At 41.4% G+C, this 21178-nt stretch overlaps 1 protein-coding gene across 2 annotated transcripts in view; it reads right to left on the bottom strand.

Annotated features, from left to right (window-relative positions):
- Window positions 1-21178, bottom strand: part of GRIA4 (glutamate receptor, ionotropic, AMPA 4) — a 238332-nt gene that overhangs the window by 8551 nt on the left and 208603 nt on the right. The window contains exon 14 of one of the 2 annotated variants that reach the window (XM_010562112.1): window positions 1588-1702. In XM_010562112.1, coding sequence (XP_010560414.1) covers window positions 1588-1702 — 115 coding nt within the window. Of the gene's footprint in view, window positions 1-1587; window positions 1703-8784; window positions 8900-21178 lie in introns of both variants that reach the window. The other variant, XM_010562113.1, reaches the window with a different exon arrangement.

The raw sequence follows: 21178 nt of genomic DNA on the forward strand, positions 1-21178 counted from the left end.
GTAATAGTATAATTTTAAATAGCAGCTTGTGAAATCTTATACATTATTCATAATTTAGACAACAGTGAGAACTTTCTTTAGCAAATTATTAAATATACAACATTTTATAAACGAACACCTTCTTGGATGTATGATAGTAAATAACTATTCTACATTTCTCTATACTTCACTGCTTAGTTATGAATTGTATTTTTTGATTTGAAATCCACGTGCATTTTTAGCACAGTTCTCAAGGAACTCTTTCAGGATTGACTTCCATATACTACATCGTGCGCCTTAAGATACTTATAAAGCTTTATTCTTATGCAGACTATATAATCTTTACCTAAAGTAAGGAGAGTACTTCCAACTGTAATCTCTATGAAATTTTAACTTACGAAGAATGCAAAATATTTGGATGTTTAATTTAAAGAGGCACTATTTATTGTGTAATCAGTAGATTAGCACAGAAACAATTCCCATGGACGTACAGAGGTGTTTGGGGCTTATAGCCGGGTTCTGCTTTGTCTGTCTCTTTTTACCTGGCTAAGAGGACTCTGAATATCTTGGAGGTGGCTGTGCTCCTCCAGTGGCAATTGCTAACGTGGTGCTTGCAAACAAGGAGGAGGCAGGACTGAGAAAGACCTGACCTAACATACATGGCGGGTTGAAGCTTTGTCAGCTGTCATTTACAGGTACTCTGCCATCTTCTTAACTGGTTTTCACTCCTTTCTCCAAAGCATTTGCCAGAAAAAGCAAAATGTGTTTGAAGTTTGTTTCCCAGGCTAATTTTACCTGCTCTCCATCAGGGTAACTCTCAGGGCACGCAGGCAGCAAGCAGTCACTGCCCATCACACTTTCCTTTTAGCTCTGGACAGCACAGGCTGGCATGGAGACAGGCACTGTGAAGAAATTTCAGACTCCCGGAATACAGGGCTGGCACTGACTCTGGTGCTTCCTAGCCATCAGAAAATACCTGCTTCTGTGTTTGTCCCCAAACAGAGAGAAATAGAGAAGGCTCCACTCCCTGGAGCTGTGAGGATTACTGTTTGGGAATGGACTAGGGTAAACACCGGAAGCTGTAGAAAGCTATTAATTATCAAAGCCTTTCACTTCAAAGCTCCGGTTAGCTCCTCAGGGAGCCGGGGACCTTCCCAAAGGCAGACAGGCGCAGCCACCCTGGGTCAGCGATGGAAGGAAATCCTTCTCGCTAGTGTTTCTCCTTTTCAGAAAACTGCTGAGGGAGGCCAGCTCCAAAATGAGAAGGTGTGAAGGGACACTTTCTAGGCAGTCAATGGGGAAAGTCCATTCTCCCTAGGCAGAAGGGAAACAACTAACCCAACCTGCCTCCCCCAAAACCAAAAAACTGCCTTGTCACTCTTCAACAGATGCCCTGAATATGCAGGATGATGTTTGATGATTTATACCACTGACGACTTTAAAAAGCAATAGTGCTTCTTTAAATTAAAGTGTGACTCCCATCAAGATGGGGTGAAGCTGATTCGTTCTGTGTCTACAGCTGCTTATTTTATTTCTAAGTCATTTTGTTTATTACTTCCTTTACTGCTTTGTGAACACGACAGTAGGTCCCGAACTGCAGCGACTGACCTTACTTCCAGAGTCCTTGGGTCCACATTCACCTTTATCGTACCACCATTTGTTTTTCAGCTTGTCTAAGACGCCTGCCTCACTGAGTTTCAAAACGGCAAGGTTTACAGGAGTTCTTCACGTGGAAAATAACATAAATAACATTATATATGTTATTTTATGTTATTCAAGTAAAACTACATAGAATCGCATTGCAAAGTGACAGAGCAGAGGCCACAGTGGGTGCTATGTCATGTACTGTTGGCCCAGGTTTAGAGACAGACATATGACCGGGACCTGCTCCATCGCTTTAGGTAACAGGCACATACTGCTGGGGAAGATTTGTAAATAAATAGTATGCAATTACTGTGAACCCAAAACTATTGGCTTAGACATATTAACAACATACCCTGCAGAGACATACAGAATACAACCGGATATATGATTTAAGAAACATTAATTTGTGTTCCTTGCTTTCAATCTATTTTTAGTTTGTATGGATACAAACTAATAATATGACTTGGCTACAGCTATTTCATTTACTGCCCTCAAAATTATCCTGGCAAGAGAAAGGTGATGCTTCGTGCAGTTTGCTGCCTATAACCACTTGGCATAGACCTGTAATCAGGAGGTCTGCAAGCAGAGAACTTAAGGGGAGAGCTGCAATGCCCTTGTCCTCAGCTAAGAAGAGCATGACAGTCAATCTTTCATTTTCATTTCCTGTTTCAACACTATTTTCAAATTCAAATTTTTTCCTTAAATCTCACTTATTCATATAAGTCTTTCAAGGGTCCCAGGCTGATGACAGATTACTACTTGGAATATCTTCTCTGAGTAGTGGTATTTGCTGCGGGTGACATAAGAGAGTTTAATATTGAGATGAAACCTAATCTGATGCCTCAAAGTCATGAACCGCTATGGGTTTACACTGAAGTTACTTAAACTGAGTGAATAATCAGTGGTAATGTCCCACTTCATGCAGTTGTTCCAGTTTATTTTCTAAAAAGCTATGAAATGATTAACAGACTTATTCTATGTACTTTCCACTTCGAATCATTGACTGTCCAATTCTTAATGTGGTAAGCATATGGGTATCTATTTATGTGCAGGTGTGCATGAAAATACAATATACATCAGAGAAGGAGGTAGATAAACAGAAATGGCATGTGATAGATAGCCTTCTGGTGAAGTTATATGACATAGGACCTGATCCTGTGTGTGCCAGCAGATTCCTATGGGAAAATTAATCTCTCATAATACACCATAATCCATGCATTGCTAATATGTTAACTCATGAATTCAAGGCTTAATAAAGAAATAACCAATGCAAGCATTAATTAATATAGTGTAACTGAACCTACTAAAATAGTTACTATGAAAGAGAAAACGGGCTTGTTACACTCTATAAGTGGTTTAACTGGACATCCCCAAATGCTTATGTATTAATATAGTTGTGCATGTTTGTGTATATATATATTTAATACACAAATAACAGCTCCTGAACCTCATATGCTACTCTTTTCATACATCTGATTACTCTTTGCATATATACATAAAGGGGAGGATTCACCTCACCTCAGTTTTTTCACCCGAAAGTTATGCCCCAAGCTTTGGCTGCCTGTCTAGGCCTCCCTGCAGTTAAGGGACAAAGATAGGTACCTCCAAAAGGTGGGCTGAGGTACAAGTTTTAACAAAGGATGAAGCATGCTGTTGAGATGCCCATCTCTTTTCATTTACTACTGAGGAAGCCTTGGTGCCTTGGAGAAATGACAATTTTTGACAGCTACAGTTGGGTAAGAGGATTCCCAGGTACTCTAAAGTGATCCCTTTAAGTAAAGGAAATGCTTCATCCATTTTCCAAATCCCACACATTTAATTCTTATGGAATACTCTGCTTCTAGAACAGAAAATGCCTATTTCTTGATCTTTTTCAGTATTCAAACTTACATTTTGTCTTCAGGCTTCCTGGCAGCAGGTTGTGCAGGTTGATAGTGGAATATCAAAGTCCCACAGCTATGAAATGAGTGGGTAGCATTTGGGATGCTGGCAAGTTGCCTGTCAACATGATTCTCTGTTTGCTTCTAGTACAAGTGCAAAATACTTAATATTATTTGGATAGCTGTCATCTGTAACTTGTCATGCATTGGCACTGAGCCACATTTCGGTGCTCCTAAATCCCAGCAGTGTAATGGGGCTGGTTATGACAAAGATAAGGGACATCTAGGTACTGTTCTCACATAGAAAATCAGAAGCCTGTGGAGTTGTTGCAGATTAAACTGATTAAAGGGATAATTAGGACTTGACATGAACTATCAAGACCAGCAGCAAGCTGGGACAAGTCAGAAAACAGATGTCTCCCAGTCCTTTGCTTGTTTTTTTTTAAGCACTAACAGTTTAGGTATATAAAGCCTGATAAAGGCAGGGATTTTTTCTTCTTTGCAGCTGTAGTTCCTTTAACGTCATCCTTTCTGCATTGTCTCTGGAGGAAGCTCTCAGGTTTTCCTTTGGGAAAAGCAATCAATTTCATGCTTAAAACTGCCACGCTATCCTCAATATATAACTGAATGCAATGGCAATGGCTGGCAGAGATGTGGCACTTCCCACTTTTCACTGAAATACAGCCAGAGATGTGTCCGAGGCTAGGCCCTTGTTTTTCCTCTCCACTATTTTTGCTGAAACACCTTCTGAATCAAGGTGCTGAACAAGCTCAGGGAAACCTGGCCTCTGCCCCTCACTTTCTCACCTGCCCTAGGGAGGCTGTGTGAATGGGACATGAAGTCTCCTTTACATCTCCCCTCAGCCAGTCCTAGCTGTGACGAGGGAGAATCACTCTGAGCTAAATTTAAAATTAAATTTAAAAATATTTTAAATATATTTACACTTTCAGAACAGGGCTTTCGTCCCACTTTAAATCAGCCAGCTGCAATGGGAAATGTACATGGTCCAATACCAGAAGCCCAGACTGAGGGGCTGCAGAGTGGAAAAGGAAGATTTTTGCTTATGCTTTTCAGAATAGCAACATATATACCTGTTTGCAGTCACAGTAAGTGACTGCAGGTGTATTAAGTTTTCATGTATTTTAGCCTTTGTTCTGTTTCTTTGCTTTTTTTGATTGCAGTAGGAGATTTTTCAACAGCTCCTATGGAAGATGAATGCCTAGATCACCTTGGCTTTCAGGGCAAGTTGCTTATCTAGGCATCTTTCCTTTCTTTGAAAATATCCTCTCCAAATGAGCATCATTTTGACCGTGTCAGTTACAAACTCAGAGACTACAACTTGTTACTACACTGCTTACACAATCAGTTGCTGAATAGTCCCACTGATACTAAAGGGAGCAGAAACTAGAAATCAGTATGGTCTGCTGCACATGAGCAAGAACAATGTACTTAAGTCATATACAGAGGATAAATCCAGCATTTAGAATTAAATTTCCCATCAAGTTCAGTCTTGTAAACTTAACATTACAATGGAAAATGACTATAGATTTGGGTTTTTTTCAAGTTGTTTAGTGATTCCTGAATTACTAATGTTGGGCTAAATCTTCAGCTAGAGTAAACTGGCAGAGTTTGTGAAAATCCATGTAGTTTTTCCAATGTACAGCTGCCGAGAATCTCCATTGTTATATATAAACAGGATCCACCTGCCTCGAATTCATGTAAGGATAACATATGAGAAATAATAACTAAAAGTACCCTTTATATATGGAGAAAAATTTGTCCCATGTAGCCACAGTGCAAAACTGTTGTGTGACAGCACAGGAGACCCTGTTCTTCACCCATGTGCTGAAGGCAGTGGTGGCACAGCCCGACCTGGGCATAGGGAAACTGGTTTTCTACATTTTCATCATGTTCTCAGCCCTTCTAACTCCCCTCTCAGCTTCTTACTCATTTCCTCCTATCCTGTCATCAATCACTTGCTTTTGGAAGGGCTAGTTTTTAAGAGCCTCGGGCTGGATCTTGTGCCAGCAACATCAGCAAAATCAGAGTGCTTTAAAATGGCATTAATGAAGTTCTGAGTTAGTTGTGTTCAGGACAATGAACAGGCAACTATGGCATTTAAATTACAGTACTGAGCAACTCTGAAACCAATACAGAATTTCGGTAGACAGGGATTGTAAAAATGCAATCACAAGTATGCTTTAGGAGCATTTTTACCCACTCATGACTGAGCCATTAATTAAGTGTAAGGTCAGTCTCATCCGCTGAATGAAAAACAAGGGCCACTGTGTTCTCCTGAGGGCTGCCAGCAGAGACTGGAGGAGAGCTCCATCAGCACAGCTTCCTTCCACTCACACTTTTATAAAAACTGTGGAGCAGAAACTGTTTAAATACCTTCCCATGCATCACATGAAATGATGATGGCATACAGTTAGGATCTTAGGTAATACTTTCAAAAGCACTCAAATGACTTGGGGACCTCAGATTTATCTTCAAACACAACTTAATTACTGAGGTCACTAACCCACAGGTGGTTCACACAGGGCAACTCTCTGAACTGTCTGTCTGAATTTTGGAAGATTGTTCTTAAAGGGAACAATAAATGGGGAGGCTAGAAAGAGCACAGAATGGAGGTAGGAGAAATCTTGTTTTAGAGAGCAACACAAACCTTTGGAGAACTGCTGAGCTCTCATGAAACTCCCCAATTTCTGTAGTCCTCTGTACTATCATGAAGGGTTATTCTGGGTCTAGACTCTCATATTCAGACTAGTGAATCTCAAATAGTAACAACACAGTTACCAGTCAAGTCTCAGGTGCTATATTTCTTTCAGGAGAAGAGGATTTTCTCATTCTCGTTCATGACAGTAGGAAGCCCTGTAATCTGGACTGGAGCTGCTAACAAAGCTTAAGGTTTGTTCTTTTTAAATTCATACAATGAAAAGAACCATTAGCTAATAATGCTTACGAGCTTAGTTCAGGACTTGTTGATAGCTCTCAGGTTTACAACAACAGTGCATGGTGTCCTGGTTATTCCACTAATGATCATTTGATAACATAAAAAATTAAAATATTTAGAGCTCCATTAATTCAGTAGAAAGGGTCTTATTGACTTTAATTGATCAGAACCTACAAGACTGTTCCTGAACAAGGAAATGGATTTTGTAGATGATAAATGACTAACTAACACTTTGGGGAGTCAAAGTAGCTGTAGGTTAAAAAACAAGACCAGATGCTGTTGCAATGCAGAATTTGAGAAGCATGGTAATGCCTGCTCATCTGTGTGATGTGCCTGCTTCTATTGAAGATGAGCAGTGCAGGTGCATGATAGACCTGGGGCTTCCCAGGAGCACTGGTACTGCCTACTCACTCAGCTGTGCCTGGGAAAAAGTGTGGCAAGAAACAGGCCTGAGGTCAGAGGAATGCTCCTGGCAGGCTGTATATAGTCCTAGGACCACAGGTCGAGCTCCATCACGTTCTCCACCCTTTGCTAATGCTTCCTTGCTCACCATATTTTCTATTGCATCCTGAACTGCCTGTGTCACCTATTGCTCATTTCCATTGGCAATGTGTTCCTTCCTCCCTCCTGCATTCACAGATCCTCCCTATTTCTCCACGGACTGTACTCCTTGCCTTTCTTTTCTACTTTTTTCCCCCACCCCTATTTCTGTCACTTGCCATCACACCAAACTTGCTCCTTCAGCACTTCCAGACATTTCCCTGGTGAAGCCCGTCCCGTCCCTCTACCCTGAGCTACTCCCTTTTCCTGCTTCGTGACTCAAAGCGCCAGTGGCTGGTAATCAGGGAAAGTAAGTTAAAAGCATCCTTAGTTTGCTACCTAGCTTTTATCTCATCTTTCAGCCACAGCAGGTTTGTGAGGAGCGTATTCTAAGAAAATGGAAGTATTTTAATGATGTGACTCCCTGCCTGTGACATTTAAATAAAAAAAATAAACACCCCTCCCCCAGTAATGCAAAAGTTCAGACTTGGGTGAAGCACATAATAGCAGCAACGTGGGAGATTTATGGTTCCCTTGTCTACTTTCTTACAAGAAGTTGGTGTCTGTTCCACCTGCAGGTAAGTGCTATCAGGTCTAATACGCCTAAGCACTTTGGAAGAGAAAATAGAGACCATTTTTGAAACTGTGACTGCTGGCGAGCAGAATGGTGGGTGGGAAATAGGTAGAGCAGCAGGATCGAAGCAAAGTGAAAAGGATTAGGAGACTGGTTCTGGGTGAGTGCAGAACAGCCCAAGGGATGGTCCCTGAGGCCAGGACACAGCATGAAAGAGCAGGAGGACTAAAGAAGGAGAGAAAATAGTAAGAAAAAATACATGTAGGCAGCTGTGAAGAAAGCTACATAAACTGTGTATGACAAATCAGTCGAATTTCATCATCTATATCTGACTAGCTCTGTGCCTGCACAGATACCTGTGCAGCAGCATTCTCTTATATATTGTTCACACACAAGCACATAAATAAATATTATTATATGCTGCCTGGCACGGAAGGGGTATTTTTAATATCTTCATCCTCCCCCACTTTGCCATCTTCCACTTCCACATCTTTGCTTCTTTTCAGCACAAGGCAGTTTCCCAAAAGGAAGCTGTGAGGAGGCAAGGAAGTAGTGGCACTGGCCATATGGAAGATACAGAAATGCAGGAAGAATAAGAAGCTGTTGCCACCTCAGCCTAAAATTCAGTCTAGAATTCCTGCCTGATAAATTCTGCCTAGTGAATCACCATGAATTTCAGTTAGGTGGTAAGATATCAGGAAATGTCAACGTGAAGATATTTTAGCTGAAACTTGTCCTCCTATTTTGGATACTCATGTGAAAATTGTAATTTGTACCTGTATTGTTTGTGTCAATAGTGGATCCCTGAGCCTGGACCATGCATTAGATTACTGCTAGGAGGCAGTCACATCAATTTTCACCCTTTTCCTCTATTGTCACTGAAAAATATTTGGGTATTTGCTCCTGAAGGTTTCAAACTGCTTGTTCACAAGAGCAAGCTTGGAAAAGGCTCATCACGATTTCAGAAGATGCAGGTTTCTGAAAACTGGTGATAGATCTCACAGCAGAGACTGTTTATGAGTTCCCCTTGGGGTGCTTAAACAAATGCAAATATTTTTGCTTTGACAGTAATTGCATACACCTAGATTTCAACTGCAGGTACCAGCAGTGCTGTGCTACTGGTGAAGCTGTTTTGTTGCAGGTAAAACCCCAGCAGATGCACCAATTACTTTACATACTGTTTACCCGCTTTTGGTGACATTGAGGCTAACCTTGGAGTCACCTCCCCCGCTGCCACATTCTCCTTTGTCGTACCACCATTTGTTTTTCAATTTGTCCAAGAGGCCTTGTTCATTCAGTTTTAAAACTGCGAGGTTAACAGCATTTCTTGAAACGATAAAACATATTTTGTAAGAAACTGCACAGCTGTTAAGATGTTAGAAGGAATGAGGACTTAAGCTGTTTATAAGCTTGATCCACACACTAAATAAACCTCTCATTTCCATATTTCAAAGCCCTTGGCAGCACAAATAATTGTGGTTACTTTCAAATGTGGAAAATGTGTTTCCAGCGTAGAAATTATTTTCAGAATGGCTTGGATTTTAACCAGAAAATTCTATCAACCAACCAAAACTATTTTTGCAAAATGATGATAAAACTCTGCCTGGAATTAAAAATGATTTACACAGATTTATTTGAATCTATATTTAGAATATGTTTAGTGTGGGCCCAGGCTGATTTTTCAAGCAGATGGGAAAATGTATTCCCATATACTCAAGAGGCAAGATTCAGACGGCCTATGCTAGATGCTGCCAGTCACTGTGTCACATACAGTTTTGACATGCAGCACTTTAGAGTGATCCCGCACAAGCTGTGGGCTAAGGCTCCAGAAACAGGCAGGGTGACGTAGAGCTGAAGAGGAGGGCTAACAGCTCGCACGCTGACTATGATGCTGTCTAGAGCCAGTCAATAGAAAACAACGCACAAAGAGGTGTGAGGAGTCCTGCCCATCTGAAGCTTCCTCACCTGCTGTAGGCACATCCGTACATTTGGGATGCAGGCTCTAGAGTCCTGCTCCCTGTGCACAGCAAAGGCTTAGCTGAAATGCGAGACTTGGGGTCTAGCTTAGTGCCATGACTCCAGGGACTGCCCTGCTATCCTGGGAGGGCAGCCTGTCTCTCAGCCCAAAGGGCACCTGTGGTGTGCGGGAGGAAGGTGGCAGTGGAGGGCATCCTCTCTGGGGAAACCTGGGGACAGTGCAGCCAAGCAGAAGCTCAAGCTCTGGGAAGACCAAACCCAGCCCATTCGCAGGGTGCTGAGATACAAGCCGGTAGTTGGGATGCCCTGAGGACTTTTCCCTGGAGGGTTTATACATATCATGCTGTCACTGGAGGAAGGACAAATCCTTCATTGCTAGCAGCACAGTAGCATAGGCACAACAGCCTGAAAGGGGTTCTGTGAACCTGGTGTCCTCCATCTCATGTTTAAGTGCTCTTTTTTCAGATGAGAGAAATACCTGACAGAGACTTTGGATCTGTGCAGGCTGAGGGGGGTTGCCAACACGAAGGCTAAAGCACAGAATCACTGCTCCTGTATGAACTCAAGGCTGCTGGGAGTGCACTGAAATTCAGGCAAGAAAGGGACACAGCTGGTCCTAGGATGAGGTTGCTTCTGTGCATGCTCAGAGGTTTTCCTTTAGGTGTCCAGAGAGCATTAAGACTGGATGGCAGAGGGTAGACAGTATAGATTACCATACAAACCCAAATGTAAGGCACCTGGATTTCTGATAGGAACTACAGTCACTGTATGACATTTTAACATCAGCTGGTAACTAATCTGCCAAGGCATTTATGCAGCCTTCATCACCTCCTGAGGAACATTTGCACTTATTTAAGTGTACGACTTCCTATCTTTATTACTAAGAGCCTCAACAGTCACATATCCTAATGGTACACAACTACATCAATATTTATTGATAATTATTAATAACAAACTTTTCTCTTCCTCTTTTCATGTTCACAGGTCCCTAGTGCATTCATGCCTATCAGACATATACACTCTTTCTGGTGGGTGTCTGCCCAGGCTTGCTTGAGGATCTCCAGAGTTGTGTGGAGCAGTGGCATCATATCCTTGAAGCACCATTCATCTCCAAATGGAGAGAAGTATCTGTGAGGTGCCGGTAGCTTAACTACTGCTCTTCAGGGACAATATGCAGTTGAGAAAGATGGAGTTTCTCTCTCTGAATTTGTTTAATGCTGCCACGATCTGTCTGTCAGGGCAGAGTGGGATTTGGCAAGAGCTATGTCTGCCAAGGGCATCTTCCCCTCATCAATTATGAGAGGATGCAGCACCTTCGAAGCGCTCGGAGAAGGGCTGGGGAAGAGAGATCCTCTGGTGTCAGGGCTCCATCAGATCTTATGGCACCAGAAGCCACTGGGGCTTGTGATTCACTCTCTCTAGAGACGGCTGCTCTCTGGTCCCTGGGGTCACCGCTGGTCTTAGAACAGAAATTTTTCTCTCACTCATTAGGAGAGAGATCTTCCTGGCAGACAGGTATAGACAATGATATTTCACAGCTTATGGAGTGTTCCATACAACGTTGGCCCATTTGTGGGGCAAACGTCAGCTTCAGGACATACCTTCACTGTCTTCTGGTAACAGCTTTTCATATAGCTCCTTCTGGAACCGAGACAGGTCTTTGCTGGCTGGTCATGAAATTTGGAAACTGCTTGTGTGTTTTGCCTAAGCTTCACTGTAGTTACATTTATACGAGATTTTCAATACAGATAAAGTAATCGCTTGTCTATCCCTGAAAGCGAAAATGAGAACTGTAGGCTGTAGTGGGAGTGATAACAGACTGCTCTTTGTGGATAAAGCTTTAAGGGGAATTTAGCAGCCAGGCTGACAAATGTGATTTTGTATAAGTGCTCCAATTATGGTTCACATTCCAGAGGGAGAGGAGCAATTGCAAAATTGGAATGAAATTGTTCATTTGTCCCTTTTGTTCTTGGAAGCAATTGCTTTTGAATCAGTCATATTTACTACAGATTTTTCCTACTTGGTTTTTAGTTACAAAGCCTATGCTTTTGGCCTGTTTGCCCCATTCAGAAAGGTAACTGTGTGGCCAGCCTTGCCACTTTACAGACAAATTTCCAGGATGCTAAATGTAAATTTTACCTTTGTAAGGACGTTGGCACTGAGCTGTAAATGAAAGCTGATCCTAGAAACACTATTTCTTTGATGTTGAGCAACATTACTTATTCTGAAAATGGCTTAGATATACAGTTTGAGCCTGCTGTCTACAAAGTCAATGCCAAAACTCCTTCTCCCTTCAACAGGAAACAAACCAAGGTCTAATTTAATGCTGCTATGTCTAATTGTCACACTGGGTTGCAGTAACATAAACAGCTGCTTTGACAGTGCTACAGATGTGGGCAGGAGTGATCACTCCCATGAAAAATGAAATATACCTCAAGGAATATCACTAACTCTCAATTCAATGAGCCACTTACTTAAGCACAGACTTATTTTAAAGCAGATGGGAAGCCCTATCAATCAGTCTATCTGTAAAAGCATCTTCATACTGTTTCCTCTAAGCTGTAGTCTCTCAAATATGAACACTAAAACTCACTGAATTAGACAAAGTCCTTATGCTAAAATCCTTAGGAAGTTTTTTTTTTTCCCAGTTTTTATCTTGGGTGAATATGTTACCTGATAACTTACAACATTTTTTTCAAGCTTTTCAAGTTAATGTTTACTTACACCTTTTATCTGGATATTCAAGATGAATAAAAAACAACTAGGTGATTTTTTTGACAACTAATTAAGTTTTCATGTTTAATTTCCATGTTGAAGGGAAAGAGCTTTTTCATTTGCCAAATGTTTGCATTTATTTGTCAAAGCATTAAAGATTATCAAGGAAAATTTTCCCACAGTCATTTAGAGAGCTGCAGCTGGTTGATAGTAATCCTAGAGTAATAAATAAATAAATAAATGAAACCCATTCATGAGAGGGTTATTTAGCTGGGTTATGAGCCATATCCATAGACAGTTTCACACCACAATAGAGAAATGGAAATAAAAAGGATGAAGAAGTAAATGTGGATTTAAGCTGCAATCATTGCTCTGAAATTAAACCGTATTGTTTATAAATGTAACACATTATTGTCCTCATCATGTCTAGTAGGCCATGTAAAACCAGGTTAGTTTCACACTGCTTTCTCTGTTGCTTTGTTATCCAGGTCCCAACACGTGGAAATAAATAATTTCTTTCTGGTCAGCAAAACACAGAGAACCTTTGCTCAACATGGCTCTATCTTCCACAGAAATGTTGTAACTGAGATCCTGATAGGTGCAATGGTGACTATATTGAAAATTATATCCATGAGACCTCAGAGCCAGGCTAGATCACTTATACTCGTCCTAGATAGTGCTTCATTCTCCCACAGAGGAAGGCATTTTGAAACTTGGGTATCCGTGGCAGAAACTGTTCTTTCATTATTAAAAAATAAGCCTGTGTCCTCAATACCACACTTAGTCAAAACTCCCACCAAAGAACAATGTGTTCCTCAATAAAGGAACTGAAACCTTTGCAAGAGTAAGGGTTTAATAGTAGAAAGCCGGCAAGTGTTTTAATATTTGACTCTTAATCATTGCTGTCACTGCACAATCCTGCCTTTTCCATTACTCAGAAGAAAACAGAGACCTTGTATGTGATAGTCAAGCCAGTTCAGCCAAAACTGCAGCCCTTGCATCACAGTGATACCTCACCACACAATTACTTGAGTGCAGGGGCAGTGATTTCAATGTATGGATTACAGCTTTTTTTAAGCTGCCTATAGAATTACAGTATGAAAAACTTGATGAGAATTAAATCATTCTTACTCATTTAAAATCACTTTCCATCTCCCCATAAATAAATAGTAATAAGCAGTTTAAAACGTTAATCAGTGTCACTTCTTTTTTTAAAGAGCGTACTTGTGCCAACTGCAGATATGCCTTTCAGTTAGCAAAAGATAAAACTGCACAGACAGATGACAGTGCAACCACCCAGTCCCTTGCAAAATAACATCTATGATTCCAGACAGGGATACCTGATCTGCTACCCAAAAGAACTGCAGTAGGGTGCTTGCCCAAAGCTCAGGAAAGCTGGCAGAGAGGTCTGCTTTGTCTTCCAGTGAGTTTGGGTCACAGCAATGGTTAACAGACAACCCATCCATTGGACTTCAGTCCATACAAAGCAGTGAGGCAGGCATTCAACAAATGACCTGAACACTATGGCATACAACACGGTGGTACCTAGCAATTACATGCTCAACCAGAGGAGGGGCATTTCCAGGGCTGATGATAGAGACAGGCAAAGGTCCCTGCACCACGAGGGAATGAGACAGAGGCCCAGGCTAGGGACCACAGCAGCCAACATGAGCACTGCTGGAAATTTGAGACAGCCATAGCGAAACAGCACAGGAGCGGGCACCAAATTCTGCCTAATGCAACACTTTAAGCACCTATTTCAGCACAGCAACTCAGCATCTCTAAGAAACCAGAAACTAAAACATGAAATGCATCCTGCACACTACTATCAAGCCTGTTTTCACCAGCCTAATGCCCAGAGCTTGAATACATGTGACAGGCAGAAAAGGGTCTCTCCAGCCTGATTAGACTTGAATAAGTATCCACAGTCTCAGACACAGCTGCTTTTTAAGTCCTTCAGCTCCCAAAATCTCTGGATGCACAGTGGTTCATGGGATGGGTGAAAAGCACCACCTGTCAGCACCGCTCAGCATCATCCACAAGTGCAATTCAGAGGACTCAGCCTTGGCCCGAGCACACGTAGCAAAGGAGACCTCCACCATGAAGTCAGGTCTTAGAATATCTGTTTTTGAATACTAAATGGCATAAAGGCACAGACAGGTCCCTAAGTACTCATTACAACAAAGGCAGCATCTCTGCTGGGAGCATTCAATAACAATCTTTTAGGCAACCGGTAGAGTTTTGCCAGGAAAACTTAAATGTCTTAGCTATTTAAACAGCTTTGACATTTTCCTGACTCCCTTTCCTGAACTTAGTCTCATAAATTCTGTGTAACGGGCATGTTAGATGATAGCAAAATACTTCCCTGAATCCTGGGCAGATTCTTGGTGAAATTCTGCCATTATCTTTACAGACAGCGGAACTGTTGTTTCACTGCTCAGTGTTAGGGATGTTGTTCACTTTAAATAATGAACAAGCAGGATGTGCAAAAATAACATGACTCACTAATGAGACTCTACATACACAGAGACGGCTTTGTTTAAACTGCAGCCGTATTGCACAGTGTATTGTCCTAGAACCGCTGGTGCCACCACCGTAGTTACTGAGGCAGAAGCAGAGACCCTGACTCCCTGAAAGGCTTTTCACAAATCCTTCCCACAAGGATCTGAAAGCCTCAGAAATCGCTCGGTCACTTAAAAGTCACATTGTGCGGAGGGATGCCACCTCTGTTTAACCTTAGGTTCTCTGAACATACAGCACAAACAAAGAGTACCTGAATGTTAAATGATCAAGGCACCAAAGGTGGGCTATACATGAGGTATGGACCAACTGGCAAGATACAAGGATTTGCTTTTTATTCCACTAAAATCCATGACTACATTGTCATATACATTTGTTGTATATATACTCCTATATAAGTAATAGCTGAAAAGAAGTGGGGTCAGTAAACTACTACACAAGGGGAAGTGAAGCCACAGATGCGGTGGTGCATCTGCAGGAGGAGTGCGCTGAAGGAACAAGCCTTCCCAAGACCACAATGTCACAGCCAGTGACATGTTAGCAATTGATGACTCAAGCAACTCAAAGCTCATTTTCTTCCTTGCACTTTGGAACTCTCTCCCTGCAGCTACCTGCTGATGCAGCCATCTCCCAGACAAGCCCCTCGTCGTTCCTGGTGCAGGCTGGAGGGGTCCTCGCTCAGGACAAGGCAGAGAGGGAGCCCGGTGAAGCTGAGTTTGGTGACCTTATTTCAGTGATGTGTACTGCAGTTATTGTCTCATGATCTAATCTGTATCCAGCCCGGGTGGCTTGGGAAGAGGAGGCCACAGCTGCCCAAGCTGCACAGCCTAGTGCTTCCTGGATGCAGCTGAGGGTCTGTCTCAGACCTACTTAGTGAGACACAAGTGGGTGTATTTTTACAGCTTGTTCACATCATCCCTTCAAGTGATTTTTAAATGGGAAAAATTAAAATGCAACCTTACCGAGCAAAAAATTAGAACCTGCCCATCCTCTGAGCTGTTTATTTTAAGCATGTTTTGAAAAGTGCTGATGGCAGATTGTAACACGACACAAATGCAGCGCAGCTTAAGGTTGTTTGACAATTCATCAAGAGAAATTAAGTGTAAAGCTGCATGGCACTGGCTGAATATGTTTAATAAATTAGGAATGAAACAAGCACTCCGTTAACAAGGAAGATGTAGCCAAAGCTTACATCATTCTATACTCAGAAGGCTTGAAGGATCAATAATGCAAATAAAAAAGAGAGCTAATGCAAGAGCATTTTTACAAGAAAAACAACATAAATTTTAATGACAAAGGGCCAACTTTGAAATCATGTTTTTTTAAACACATTCAAAAATTTATAGGAATAATTTTTGTACTCAGATTTATACAGGTTTGCATGCTATAACGCTATTTGTATGAAAAAATTGTATTCAAATACGGAAACACAGCACATATCAAGACATTTTCACATGTAGCTGACAGTTCAAACAAAACAGAGACTTTGGCACTTGCTCTGATAGCTTGCCCAGCTTTTATGTTAAATAAAGAACTACTAGTATTCAAGTTGTGAGTCTTCACAACAATGATAGCTCTTCTTCAGTGGGTCTCTCAGGCTTTCCTGCTAAACATTTCCATTGCTATATAAATGTTTATTGGAGAAAGGACATGACTGGCTGTCTCAGTTGAGTGTCCAGGCCCAGCTGAGGATCCACCAGGACAGTGGGTGCCTCTTGAATTCCATCTTGCAAAACCTACATTCCCCTGAGGGACTGCCTGGCCTGTGGAAAGCCAAAAGTCTTGCAAAAAAGCTATGGGCAGGTTGTGTGCTGCATTAGAAGCTAATACCATTTATAAATGCTATTTAAAAATCCCCTGTCCAATTGCATTTAAAACACCTCTTCCAGAACAATATCTCAAAATATTCTACAAACACTAAGAATAAAGTATCTTTATAAGAGTGTGTATGTATTGTTATTCTTTGTTTAGAGATGGGAAATTTAAAGCAGTGCTCAAATGCTGTTCAATTGTGGCTAATTAAAATAATTGTAACGCTCTTCATTTAGCCATCCAAATGAGATGGTTAATTTCCAGGGGCACTGAGCATTTACAGCTTCTATGTATATCCTGAGTATGCAGCTTAGTTACTTGAACTGAACTTTGTAAACAAATGTGAGCCAAACTGACACCTTGAGGATCAGCAGGAGTTCCAATTAATGGGAGACCCACTGCTGCTAAAAATTGCCACAGCTACTTTGAATTCAAAGAAGTTCTGACAATTTACACCAGCTAGAGGTCTGATGACTGTAGTTTAAAATATTTATATAAATTGAAAGCTGTTTTGCAGCAAGATATTCCAATTACAGTATGCAAACACTTCTTGGCACAAGCAATTAAATATATATTTTGCTTGTGTAAAAACAACAGCTGTTGACCTGGGAAGGCAACTCAGCTTGTTTCTCTGCTTTATACAAAGCTTTGCTGTAAATAAAAAACACGTAAAATTGTCCCTAGAGTGACTGTTCATACTGGTTCAGTATACAGTCTTTAGTAGCAGCAGAAACAGTTTCTCACAACCCTGAGCTATTTTAATTTTTGCTAATAACTACCTAATCCTGCTCTCATTGAGCAGTACCACTTTTCAAAGCACATTTTTTCTTGCTGATTGCAGCATAAGCAGGATTATGTGAATAGGCTGCTGCAGTCCAATACCTGCAACTCAAAATACAGGTTTTAAAGGCTTGAGTGGGATTTTTCAAAAGTGTCTGAGCACCAGTGTGACACTGTCTCTACACTGCAGGAATTGCTCTGAGGATAAGCTTAGGCCACTGCCAACTGCCTTGAAACTCTTTCTCACCTCAGAAACATTACAAATCCTGAGCCCTTTATGGCTTTTATACATTTGATACTGCTGAAAGCACTTACAAAAATAATTTAAAATTTGAAATGTCTAAAAAGAGCATTTTTAAATACAAGCCCCCAAAATACTTAATGCTTTCAGACGGGGTAACATTCACCTCTGGCATGGCTGGCAGAAAGCCTTTTGCCTTTTTACACTTTAGGTGATGCAGATCTTGACTCACGGTTTTGATGCAGCAGGGAGTTTGGATGCTGCTGCACCTGCCTCTCCAGGAACTCCTACATTTAGGGGCCCCCAACTGAGAGAAAACGGTAGTATTGGCACAGAGAGGTAGTGGTTTTGTGGCAGGACACAGGACGTGGTTCAGGGCATCGGTGTTGGAGTAGCACTGCTGAAAGGCAGGGAGTAATAGCTTGTGGTGGGGGCCACAGCAATGATGCTCTACCACATCTCATGCCGTCCCTCTCCTCTCCTACTGAGACTGCATTAGTGTAGGTCTCTTTAAATGACATTATGTTACATTATCCAGGCACATGTCATTGAGACTCCTCATGTCACTCTACCCACAAGAAAAAGCCAAACACTGCGGTTTACTGTCTGCACAAACTATCTATTTGTTAATTGAATGGATGACTTGATTTTAACAGAATTGAAAACATTATTCATCATTACTGATGTTGGCCAGTAGATTTACATTTTCTTTTACATAGTATGTGAGCCATATTTGTAAGGCATTTTAAGTTTATGCTTCTGAATGCCACAGAGTGACTATTTTCACCCAGAATGAGGCTAGGAAAAACATACCTCTTTTGGATGCAATTCAGTGCTTACTGAATAGAAACAGGGTGTGTTTCCTTATAACTTAGAAAGTTGTTCCTTCTTTATATCCATCTCAATCTGTTTGTTACTGATGGATTACTAGACAGCTTATTAAGATCACACTTTGGCCACCCTGCACAGAGGAAAATTTTACTACATAAAAATCTTCCAGCACAAAGCAGGTGGCAGCTGTTTCAGCAGCTTCTAATTTTTCACTCCATTCAACTTGTCCCAGCAGTGGCAGAAATATTGTACCTTCGACTGAGCATTTCACAGCTTTCATCCACAGGAAGACCCAGACCTAGGCTGAATCACCTATCCCCAGAAGAAATGTTACTGTGACCTCCACAACCAGTCAGGACTCATTGCTGACTTTCACTCATGGAAAGTAAAATATCCTGTTGGACTCACTGCAAAAATTAGGTTTTCTGGTTCCTAACCAGCCCCATGTCTCAATGTGCTATATAAACGTATGTTTTATTCAGTGAGTAGCAGCGCAGCTAATACAATAAACCCAAGGTCTTTCTTAATGCAGTATTGAACATATCTGGCATTTTTGGAGACTGGTTCAAATTTGGCAATACTTGAAGAGATTTCACTATCAGACTTCTCCAATTTTTCATTTATGACAGGCTGAATTTCACCCTTTATGAACATATAATGATAAGATGGGTAAGAGGACCCATTGACCATTTGACATGGTCTTCTCCTGTTATTCTACTTCTTATGCTATGCTGCTGTATTTTCCTCCTTGCAAGCAGCAAGACCTCATGACAGGAACCGATTAGTTTGTCAGTTTAAGATTAAGAAATGTTAAAAAACCATCAGGAGTCACAATGTAGTGACTTCTACAAGTAAAGATGCTCAACTGAGCATCTCTGCATGCCTTTTTCACAAACTACCTCACTGTTAGCTTAAGATGCTCCATAAGAGGTGATAGAAGTCCTCTATCCTAGCTAATATTTCTGAGGTGTCCTCAGAAGAGTCATAGAAAAGGAGTTGCATTTAACCACTCTCAGGGTGACAGAGACATAGGTATCTGTGGCAAGAGCCACAATGAGAGAAAAAACCTCCTGCCATCTTCTCAGCAGCTGCAAGTGGAAAAAAAATAAACTTAACTGCTGTTGCTATTCTCAGGAATTCACCGAGCAGCCAGATTCAGTTGAATTCATAAAAAGAAGCGTGGCCAGAAGGTTGAAGGTGATTCTCCCCCTCTACTCCGGTCTGGTGAGACCCCACCTGCAGTACTGCATCCAGCTTGGAGCCCTCAGCATAGGAAAGACATGGACCTTTTGGAGCGGGTCCAGAGGAGGGCCACAAAAATGATCAGAGGGATGGAACACCTCTCCTATGAAGAAAGGCTGAGAGAGTTGAGGTTGTTCAGCGTGGAGAAGAGAAGGCTCCGCGGACACCTTATTGAAGCCTTTCAGTACTTAAAGGGGTCTTATAAAAAAGATGGGGACAAACTTTTTAGCAGGGCCTGTTGCAATAGGACAAGGAGTAATGGTTTTAAACTAAAAGAGGGTAGATTCAGACTAGATATAAAGAAGAAATTTTTTAAAATGAGAATGGTGAAACACTGGAACAGGTTGCCCAGAGAGGTGGTAGATGCCCCATCCCTGGAAACAGTCAAGGCCAGGCTGGACAGGGCTCTGAGCAACCTGTTCTAGTTGAAGATGTCCCCACTCACTGCAGGGGCATTGGACTAGATGACCTTAAAAGGTCCCTTCCAACCCAAACTATTCTATCATTCTATGAATGTCTATATTTTTATTTTAGAAACAAACCCACTGTTCTGGGTGCTATTTCCAGTGAGCACCAATCTTTTGTCTGTCTGGTTAGACTTTTCAGCCACCAAGTCCCAGTCTCACTTTTATGAGAATGAAGCATGAAATGAATGCAAAGCCAGCTACCATCAGCATACTGTATGGTACAGAAAGTGCTGTAATACAAGCAGTCTGCTCATCCGCTAATTTTTTCCTAGTAAGGAAAGCAACTCCGCATGCAAAAGCTATAGGGCAAAACTGCAGTTTGCTTCTGCGGGAATTTATTCACTGACATCAATGTCCACAAAGTTATTGGCGTAACATGGCCACTATGTCAAAAGCCATTGGCAGCACTCAGAAATCAGGATGGATGCTTGAGTTTTACTGTTGCCAGAAACAGACCACTAATTCATAAGCTCTGCACAGCTGATAACACTGTTATCAGATCTAAACTTAGACTGAGAAGAGGCATGAGAGATTTCTGTAACGCTTCATGCTTCTTTGTGACTCCATACTAATGTTTTTCATAAAGAAGCATTGGAAGGAAAACAATAAATGGAAAGATTCCCGCTAAGAGATGGTTTCTTAATCTTTGGTCTAATTATAATGCAAGCACTTTGAAGTTCATTATTTTAATTAGAAGTGGAGACAGAGAAAAAAACAGGGGGTCCATTCCCCAGGTGGGAACTCTAGCTGCAACTGCAATGCAAACAGTAAATAATACTGCATAACCTAAGCCTTAATGAAACACTGGCTTGTGTTTTGCCTAATGGCAGATCAATACCATACAAATGAAGCATTTACAGTTGTGTCATATAAAGCCTGATTTGGTCAGCAGCCAAAATGGGGATTAGCTGGAAACATTCCTAGGACTTTCTGTCTGAATATTATCACAGAAGTTAATGAGCAAGATCTGATAGGCTGAGACAAAGATAAATGGTGCCAGCAACCAGACGAGATGGTTGG

This window comes from Haliaeetus leucocephalus, unplaced genomic scaffold, assembly GCF_000737465.1.
Source record: "Haliaeetus leucocephalus isolate CR32 unplaced genomic scaffold, Haliaeetus_leucocephalus-4.0 Scaffold155, whole genome shotgun sequence".
NCBI lineage: Eukaryota > Metazoa > Chordata > Aves > Accipitriformes > Accipitridae > Haliaeetus > Haliaeetus leucocephalus.